General features: G+C 33.5%; 1 protein-coding gene across 1 annotated transcript; it reads left to right on the forward strand.

The window, feature by feature from the left end:
• Positions 1-1503: 1503 nt before the first annotated feature.
• Positions 1504-8454, forward strand: LOC133295872 (uncharacterized). The gene is made up of 6 exons (XM_061494742.1): positions 1504-1949; positions 3645-3731; positions 4447-4629; positions 4754-4840; positions 4950-5021; positions 6159-8454. The coding sequence occupies exons 1-6, from the start codon at positions 1746-1748 to the stop codon at positions 8103-8105; spliced, it is 2580 nt and encodes an 859-aa protein (XP_061350726.1). The 5' UTR covers positions 1504-1745; the 3' UTR covers positions 8106-8454.
• The last annotated feature ends 2004 nt before the right edge of the window (positions 8455-10458 follow it).

Raw genomic sequence — 10458 nt, forward strand, 5'->3', positions numbered from 1 at the left:
TCAATACCATATACTATTACTTTCTTTAATAATTTGAATTCTCACAAATTTTTTAAAAATCTAAAGTAACATACAAGTTTAACTATATTTTACAATAATCAATCTACTTAAATAATTATTAAATTATTAGCATATATATATATATATATATATATATATATATTTGTTTTTAGTAAATTTTACCATTACGAGTTCATTTATTTAAAAACTTGATTGTAAAAAAATTAAGAAAAACATATGCCTAGTTACATTATATAGATAACCAATATTCCTAAGAGGGTGTATGACGAAATTCAGAAAGGTTGAAGGGAGTTTATTTTGGGGGAGCTCAATTGATAAGAGAAAATGTCATTTAGTTTACATAGTATGATCTGAAGCTTGATGCATGGAGGTTTGGGGTTCAGAAATTTTTGCTGTTAGAGAAGGGAATAAATGTGATAATCACCTAGCTAACCATGGCCATTCCAATTTTTTGAATGTTTGGTTTTAGAGCAACTTCTGTAGTCCTTAGTTTAGCTTTTCTGTCATGATTCTGTGGGGCATTACTCTTTGTATTTTGATGTAATTATTTTCTTTCTTTTTATGTTGGTTTGATTTGCTATTAAAAAAACAAAGGATCACAAGGGAAAAAAAAATTATACTTAGTTAATTGTTAAAATAATATTAGTATAAAATATTTTATAAGACATAAAATCTAAATTTTGTTACGCATTAAAACTTTTGTTACCACAACTCTAACACTAAAAAGGAAAAAGATGTGTTATTTTACTTACTATTTTTAATGTCTATTTTTGCTTACTACTCTCCAGCACTGTTAGATAAGAATCTCAGGAAGAGAGAAAGATAAATGTAAGTTAAGATTATAATCTAATAGTATTTTAAAGTGATAGACAAATAAAGAGATAGGTAAAATAACATATCTCAAAGAAAAAAAAACTCTATCCAAGAATGATTAATCTAGTAACATCGCAGTTAATCTAGTAACATCATAGTTAATTAATAAGTATCACAATAAATTTTGAATTATTTAATTTATCGATATCATGAAATTTGTGATTTTGTATATTAATCGTAAAAAAATTAATAATAGTAAAAAATTATCATATAATTTGACTACTTGTGCTGTATTTTCGAACCACACTCTAGTTATTATTATTATTATGATAAAAAACCTCACAGAATTCTAATTACTGCCATTATTTTTCCTTTTCCCTTTTTCTCATCTCAATCAATAGTATACCTTAAACTTTATTGTCTCACCACATTAATCTTCTAAACATTTTTATTAATCTCTTAAAAACATAAAATAATTAAATGAGATGACATTTTAAAATTTTGAAAAACTTCAAATAAAAAACATCATTAGAGAACTAAATGCTTGTGCCTTGTTGGTATAATTTAGTGATTTTCTGGAAAAAAAAAAAGAAAAATTAAAAAAAAAAACTCCCACTCTCTCTATCTATCTGAAGTCTGAACCTCCCCCATTCGGCGAATAGGTTATATTCTCGCACTCGTTCCTTCTCTCTCTGCAAAACCAGTTACATCCAAAGCTACCAAAACAAGAAGGAAGGGTTTTTCTCTCTTCAAATTTGTTAGCTACACACTTCTTTTAACTTCGATTTTAAATGTAATTCAGATTCATTTCACTTCACTTTCCCTCACTCAATTTAGGGCTTTATTCTCCCTCTCTTCCCCAAAACCCCCCTCTCACAATTCGATTGGTATTCTGATTACTCGATCTCACCATGGAAGCCCGAGATTTATTATCATCGTCCCCGTCTTCAACCGCTAACCGCGATGCTTCTTCCGCCACTGACGGAGACGACGGCGTTTTCACGGTCACTGTCGCCCTCACCAAAGACGCTGCGTTGCATTTCCAGTCTGGCAAGTTCGCCGAATGCGTCGAGGTCTTGAACCAGCTTTTGCAGAAGAAACCAGACGATCCCAAGGTAGTGAATTCCCTTTACCATTTTTTTCATGGATACTGATCTCAACGATGCGGTTTCCCCTTTTGTTTATGTCGTTTTTATTCTTCACGAAATATGCTTGATGCTTCTAGGTGTTGATTGATGCTTGCTCTGTTGTTCTTTTCTTTTTCTTGCTTCTTCGCTCGGTGCTAGTTTTTTTTTATTATCCTAATTATACTTTAGGTGATTGATTTGTTGGTTAGGCTTTATTTTTTTAAGACTTGAATTTTAAGTTTGGTACCTTTGGGGAGCTGTTGCTAGTAAGCACTTGCATTGTTGCTTCCGTGGCTATAAAGGCAAATGTGCATGGTTTATATGAATTTCCTCAGGTAGAAGTATGTGAATGCGCAGGATAATTTGCGTTATAAGCTTCTTTGAGTGGATGCCTATGGTAATGCATTTTCCCTATGTGATGTAAGTAACATGTAAGAACCTTGGACATAAGGAATAACTTATTCGACTTGTAGAATAAGGGTGTGTATCACAACCATTCTGTTCGACACTTTTTCTGTAGAGAAATAATTTTGTTCTATTTCTATGCTTGGGAATGAAGAAGGTAAAAAAGTTATTTTTTTCCAATTTTTGTTAGTGTCCTACCGGCTCATTCTAAAAAATAAATCGGTTTTGTGAAACATAAGTTTTAACCATTTCTATTCCCAGATTAAAAATAAAAAAATATTTTTTCAAAATGTTATCGGGCACACCTGAAACATCTGCAATGCATCCAAGATGAAAAGTTTGAATGACCGGATGCTTTTGCTAGAAGAGGGATTTTGAGCTCATTTTCTGGATAAGGACAATCTTTATAAGTTGGATTCTTTTGTTGCTTCGTTGATGCTAATGCTACTTGTTCTTTGGTTTAATTATATAGAGGATGGTTACTTGTTTCAGGGTATAATTATACATAGGACGGTTACTGGCTGCATGGTCAACCCTAAGTTAATGAATTAAATCGAGTAATCATATTTGCACAAATCTGTGCTCAAAGTACGGTTCACGTACTCTCATGCAACTCATCGGATAATACCCTGGTCGCTCTGTATCTGTTTTTTCTGAATGGTCTAGATTGTGCGCATACCTTACATAGTTGGTGCAAGTATCTTTTCCCTAGTAAATTATCCATCCTTGTTCTTTGCTTTTCATGGAATTAAAAATTTTGTGACTCTGAATTTATAGTCTTTACTAATGCCCTTATGCATTCTCGTAATGGATTAAGTGTGCTATAGAATAAATTCAAATGATTGAAGGGGCCTCGGAGCAAGTATACCTACGAAAATGACTTTTGTGGAAGAATTAAAATGGACTTTTATAATCATCCCCCCCCCCCCTCCCCTCTTCCTTTTTTTGTGTGTGTGTAAGTGTGGATTTGGTGTTTGTGCTCTCTGCATATCAAGTATCTCATACAAATATACAATTAAAAATTCTAAATATTCAATTTGTGATTGTTTTGGGGGATGGCATTTGAAACATCAATTATGTTTGTACTTGTAGACTGATAAAAATTCTCTATCTTCCATATTCAAGCCTGTTAAGAGCAAGGGAGGACAATGGTTTTGGTGGGTTTGCGAGTTAATATGACCCACCAAACTTTTTTATGTTAGAGTATTTTTTGATGTTGTGTAAGACAATCCTTTTCCTAAATCTTACTGTTTAAAGTTTTAAATCCTAATGTTTCAGGTCCTTCATAATATTGCAATTGCGGAATTCTTTCGGGATGGTTGTTCAGATCCCAAAAAGTTGCTTGAAGTAATTAATGGCGTCAAGGTATGCTATTTAAACTTCATGTAAATATTTTGGGGTCAATGAATTGCTAAATTGGCACTTGGCTCCAGTTGGTGGAATGAGTGTTTATTTTCTGTTGATTTTAATCTGTGAGTTTGGTTTCCTTCATTTGAATAAGAATGTAATTAAGATTTCACTGCCTGTTGGACCTAGTACACTATATAGTTGATGAAAATTCCCCCCCTCCCAAAAAAAAAAAAAAGTCCTTCTTCTGGGTCTCTTATTTATGATATTCTTAAATGAGGTAAATATGTATGTATATGTATATTCTGGGTCAGTTAATTGCTAAATTGGCACTTGGCTCCAGTTGGTGGAAGGAGTGTTTAGTTTCTCTTGATTTTAATCAGTGAGTTTGGTTTCCTTCATTGGAATAAGAATGCAACTAAGATTTCACTGCCTGTTAGTTGATGACAACCCCCCCCTTCCCCCCTCTTTCCCCAAAAAATCAATTCCTTCTTCAGTGCAGACTGTAGGAAGTATTGTTTAAGTTATCAGTATCTGGGCTTTAAGCTCTCACTTCTCATCTGGTTTTCCCTCTAATGGAGTGGTGAAAGTGGGGATCGTATTCAAATTTAACAGTATTTTAAAAATTGACTTACGCTGTTTTGGATCATTTGAATTGCAGCTTGAAGATCCTGTCTCTATTTATTGGTAATTTTGTACTTATCCCATTTTTTTGTTGATGGACTTGTTTCAGAGAAAAAGTAATGAGCTTGCTCTGACTTCTGAAGAACAAGGAGATTCGGTTAATAATGTTGGAAATAAAGTTGTTTTGGGATCCAAAGGAAGTAATGCTTCGGCACATCCGTTTTCAGGTGCAAATAGCACCACCACAATGTATACAGATGAATTTGACGCTTCTGTGGCAATTCTAAATATTGTATGTTCATTTTGCTCCTCATATTAATTTCGTTTATTTCTCTCAATTGTTGCGTTGAATAAAGACATGTGTGTGATTCCATTATCTTTGTTTAAGTTTTTTTATTTTATTTCGATATCTCTAGGCCATCATCTGGTTCCATTTTCATGACTATGCAAAGACGTTGTCAGTGTTGGAACCTCTCTTTCAAAATATTGAACCCATAGATGAGGTATGCCATGTATTATTTGATATTATGTAGTTTTATAAATTACACTGATGTGTTAATGGCTTTGTTTTTGCTCTCTCTCTTTTTTTTTGGGTTCTCTTTGCTAAAGCAGACAACAGCTTTACATATTTGCCTTCTACTGCTTGATGCTAGCCTTGCTTGCCATGATGCATCAAAATCAGCTGTAAGTTCTATTTTTGATAGTTTGATTAGTTGGTTTATTTTTTAATGATTGCAAGTTTTGTTGCTTAATGCATTGCTGTCAACCATGACTTTCATATCTCATGAATGAATTATTATTATTATTTTTTTTTTACTTTTTATTAGTTTATGGCTAAAAGAGGGCGAGCCTGGAGCAGCAATAAAGCTGCTCTTGTGACCGAAAGGTCATGGGTTCGAATCCAAAAAAAGTCTCTTTGCAAATATGTAAAGGTAAGGCTGCATACAAGGATTGCCTTCACTCCTATCCTCGCTAGTCGGGTTTAATGGAAAGTGTTTTTTTTAGTGTGTGGCTAGTTATTTCTTCAATAAATATGTAAATATTAATGTTATAAACATAATTTGTTCTTATTTTTTAATTTAAATTTACCTTGATCTGTTGAACCACGAGCCTCTCATTTCTTTCATATAAATCAAATCTTTCTTCCCAAGTCAATGTTGGGTATCCAGCTGAATGTTTTGGATGTTGATTGTTGAGTTAATCTGTTTCAATCCATTATTTGTCTCTGTTTGGATGTTTTCTTTGTTGTTTGTAAATCATGTACTTAAATTGTAATTCTTGGTCATCAGAGATAAATAATGAATTTACTGATTATAAATTAGCTGTAACATTATTTAGTAGGATTTGGATCCTCATTTTAGTTCCTAACATATACCCTATCACTTTTTTTTTCCTTCTTTTTTTATTCGGGGGGTTGGGGTGGGACAACATTGGGTTCATAAGCAAGAAGTGTGCGTCCCCTATATAAGGTGTTATATTTAACTATTTATCTATTTACGAAAATGACAAGGTTATGTTAGGAGCTAAAAGGCAAGGATCAGAATCCATTTAGAAAATTCTACCCAGTAATCTCTATTAATGTAGTGAAACTCGAGAGTTTCAAGTTATATATAAACAGTTTGCCGGATTTTGATTGTTTTCTCTGATAAAATATGATATAAAACTTTCTTGACATGTATTCTTTCACTCTTGTAGTTACAGCCTTTCTCTGTCTTAATTAGTTTGTTGAGTGTGTGGCTTAAAATTTGCATTGTTTTCACTTTTTTTTAGCTTCTGTAATAGTACAACTGCACTGTTCTGAACTGGAATCTATTTGTTTAGGATGTGTTGACTTATCTGGAAAAAGCATTTGGTGTTAGTAGTGTGAGTCAAGGTGACAATGGGAACACAGCACAGCAGCAACCTACTAATCTAATTACAAAGTCTGCACCTGTCACCATTAGTGCATCATCTGCTGATGCATCCAGTTCTGATTTAGGATCAGGTGCTAATGCCTCTGAAAATCATCTATCCAGAGCTTTGTCTGAAGATACATTTGATTATGAAGCCATGATTTTGGATATGGGTGGACAAAATTTAGTGAGGCCAATGGGCCCATCTTCAAATGATCTTTCAAGGGCTTTGGTTGACAGGTTTTCTACTGTTGATTTAAAGCTTAAGTTGCAACTTTACAAGGTTCGGTTTCTGCTTCTTACTAGGAACCTGAAGCTAGCAAAACGAGAAGTCAAACTGGCTATGAATATTGCACGTGGAAGAGACTCATCCATGGCTCTTCTTTTGAAATCTCAGCTTGAATATGCTCGTGGTAACCACCGCAAAGCAATAAAGCTATTGATGGCATCAAATAATCGGACAGACACAGCATTTTCAAGCATTTTCAACAACAATCTTGGGTGCATTTATTATCAGCTTGGGAAATATCAGACGTCCTCATTATTCTTCTCAAAGGCATTGACTAATTGTTCATCCTTGCGGAAGGACCAACCATTAAAGCTAGCCACTTTCTCGCAGGATAATTCTGTCCTTATAATTTATAATTGCGGTGTCCAGTACTTGGCTTGTGGGAAGCCAATACTTGCTGCTCGGTGTTTCCAGAAGGCAAGTTTGGTCTTTTACAAACAGCCTCTCTTGTGGCTCCGACTCTCAGAATGCTGTCTGATGGCTTTAGAAAAGGGCCTAATCAAATCAAGTCGGGGTTCTTCAGAGAAGTTGGAGATTGGAGTTTGTGTTGTTGGGATGGGAAAATGGAGGCAACTTGTGGTGGAAAATCAGTTTTCAGGAAATGTTCATGTGAACTTATCTGAAGGGGATGATTGTTGTCCAAGCGATGATGGGCGGCTGAAGTTATCGATGTCCCTTGCTCGACAGTGCCTCTTGAATGCTCTTCGCTTGCTGGACTCCTACAGTACAAATTATTTGAAGTCTGGTTTGCCCTCTAATTCGTCCATGGAGGAAAATGATACAAGTGAAGTGTCACCTTCAAAAAATCCAAATCTTAAAAACTTACATAGCATTGAGTCAAAGGCATTTTCAGTAGCTGTAGGTTTAGGTCAGGTTAATTCGAATGGGGACACGAAAGAACAAAAGGGAGGAACTAGTCAGGAACTCGTTCAGAACTCCCTCTTCTACTATGAAGATGTCTGTAGAAGAGAAAATCAATTGGTTAAGCAAGCTGTTCTTGCTAATTTAGCATATGTGGAGCTGGAATTGGACAATCCTGTGAAGGCACTGTCAGTTGCAAAATCTCTCGTAGAACTTCCTGAATGTTCCAGAATTTACATCTTTTTGGGCCATATATATGCAGCAGAGGCTCTCTGCTTGCTGAACAGACCAAAGGAAGCTGCTGAGCACTTGTCATATTATTTGTCTGGGGGGAACAACGTTGAATTGCCATTCAGCCAAGAGGACTGTGAGAAATGGCAAGCGGAGAGGACTGCGGAATTTGAAGAGTTGAATGGAGGATCAACTGCTGCCAAGAATTCTTCTCTTGAGGACACTAAAAGTATTGTTTTCCTCAAGCCAGAGGAGGCACGGGCAATAATATATGCAAATTTTGCAGCAATATCTGCCATGCAGGGTGAATTTGAGAAAGCCAATATATTGGTTTCGCAGGCATTGTCCATATTACCAAACAGTCCAGAAGCAACACTTACTGCAGTTTACGTTGATCTCTTGCTTGGTAAGCCACAGGAAGCTCTAGCCAAATTAAAACGTTGTAGCCGTATTAGGTTCCTTCCTAGTGGAACAACATTGAATAAATCTTCTTGAGTGTTGTATGCTTGGGTTTTATCATCGTGCCTGGCCTATCTCTCAGCGTTAGTTAGCAGGTAGCTTAATCCTTCCATAGCACTTGTAACATATATAAGTTCAATTCAGAGAATAATTTTTTGTGATTCGTTTTCCTTATAATTCTCAAATTTAGGGTTCACTAATAGGTGGTGACTGTGTTTTGGTTAGTGCTGGTGCCCACCTTTGAAATTTGAGGTGTAGATCTGATTCGGATTGTGTTTTTAGAGGCAAATTTAGTTGATATTCAAGAATAGAGGTCATGTGCTTATATTGAGAAATCTGAAAAGTTGATAGTTATTTTTAGAGTTCCATTTTTAATCCGGGGGAGTCGCTCTTTCAAATTCACACTCCTCATGGGTGCTATTTTCCAGATGAATATGATCTCATGTCTTGTACTTTTTCTCAGTTGCTGTTTTGCTATGTGTATATGTTGTGTTGTGCGCGGGCAGGCGATGCGAGCATGTTAGATGAAGCCCTGCTTTTTCTTTTCTGCTGTTTTAGAAAAATAAAACTAGGCGATGCGAGCATGTTAAATAATGCTTGGTTTGAACCGATCACAACATCTATATTCTATAACCGATTATAAGTCAACTTACAAAATGTAAATATAATGTCAAATTCCAATTGGATACGGCTAGCTCCTTGATTGATTTACTTTTGGATTGAATTCCCCTCCACACCCCCAACACCAAATAAAACCAATTCAATTAATTTATTTTCAGGACCAAGAACGAATGAACCATAGACACTGTATTTTTCTCAATTCAAGGTAAAACGAGTTTGAAGATTATCAAACCTAGGTATGGTAATGGAGATTCGTGAGAGTTATCCATGGCCGAATAAGAAATGGGTAACTGATTCAAAAATATGGAGTTAAGGGGGAGAGTTTTGATATATATACTCGTGAAATATATTTTCTCGTTTTATATTTTGCACATGATTTTTTTTTATTTCGTTATGTGATCATAAAAACTTATATTTTATTATTATTTTACAATGATTTTTTTTAAGGGAAAAATGTTTTTGCAGTTAATGCAGATAAGTTATCTGCATTTATTCCCAAAACACGTCGTTTTGGTATTGAAATCTTAAAAAATTATGAATATAAAGACTATTATAACCTTGAAATAAATTAAAATTACAAAAACACCATGATTTCCGTCCCAAAACGACGTCGTATTGGTTTACTGCAGATAAGTTATCTGTAGTAACTGCAGAAAAAACGAACCTTTTTTTAATGAATGAGTCCCTAATGTAAAAGTTTTAGAAAAACTGTACCTAATTTATATAATAATTATTTATGTGGGTTGATTATTGTAAAATATAATTCACTTGATATGTTATTTGTAATATTCTTTTAATATTTTTTAAAAAAATTTGGTATCTAATGTTTAAGTTTATTTAGTTTTTCACATTAAAATTTATGCATTTTATTTTGAATAATTAAATACACGTGAGTATCCATAAATATCCATTTCTAGATAAAAATGATAAATAGATATGAGCATATCTTTGATACTATGGGATTTACTAAAAATAAAAAAAAGTGAAATTTAAGTGAAAATAGCCAGAAAAGGATAGATAAAATGGTAAAAGTTAGTTATATTTTTTTTCTTTCAAATTTAGTAAAAAATGTATTGAGTTTTCAATACTATGGGAGTATGTAAGATATTTTCAATAGATAACCACAACAACAATATGTTTTAATTTTAGTTTTGAGATAAAAATCTAAACATGTTACTTATTAATAATGGGTAAAATGCAGAAGATGCTTCCAACTTAGTCTTTGACATTTCTATGGTAGATTATGTTGCTTGAAACTCGGAGACTCAGCAAATCTGTTGTTTTTTTTAAAAAAAAAAATGTAATTAGGACTTATTTATTTTTATATTTTTTTCTTAGATTATGAGAGAAAAAATAAATAAATAACTGTAGTAAAAATTGTTATTATTTCTGTATTATTTATTAAATTTATTTTAATATTCTTTAAAAAAGCCATAGGATATAAGAACATAAAAGCATCACGTCTAAATAATTACCGTCTGTATTATAAGGGCGCAGTTCCCATTGTTCAAGTTTAGGTTCGAAGCATTAGAAAAACTTAAATTATAACAAGTAACTTTTTTTTTGTGTGAGTGTAAAACTATATCTTAGAAAGATTTTAGAAAAATTATTTTTAAAACAAACTAATTCAAACAAACATGGGAACAACTGCACTTGCCACAGAAAAAGTTTATATATCTCTTACAATTAACTTAATCACCGTTGATTTTCGTCAATTTAACGGTTATAATTTATTGGGAATTAATAATATTTATTGGGTCACACTTAT

The sequence above is a fragment of the Gastrolobium bilobum genome, unplaced genomic scaffold, assembly GCF_033153095.1.
Source record: "Gastrolobium bilobum isolate Gb01-03AN ecotype WA unplaced genomic scaffold, APGP_CSIRO_Gbil_v1 utg2195, whole genome shotgun sequence".
Classification (NCBI taxonomy): domain Eukaryota; kingdom Viridiplantae; phylum Streptophyta; class Magnoliopsida; order Fabales; family Fabaceae; genus Gastrolobium; species Gastrolobium bilobum.

What these genes read in the sequence shown, in the direction of transcription:
- LOC133295872 (XM_061494742.1), top strand. Translation starts at nt 1,746, where the DNA reads ATGGAAGCCCGAGATTTATTATCATCGTCCCCGTCTTCAACCGCTAAC. An exon ending in AGAAACCAGACGATCCCAAG is followed by an intron (nt 1,950 to 3,644) that starts GTAGTGAATTCC and finishes CTAATGTTTCAG; the next exon opens with GTCCTTCATAATATTGCAAT. An exon ending in AAGTAATTAATGGCGTCAAG is followed by an intron (nt 3,732 to 4,446) that starts GTATGCTATTTA and finishes GACTTGTTTCAG; the next exon opens with AGAAAAAGTAATGAGCTTGC.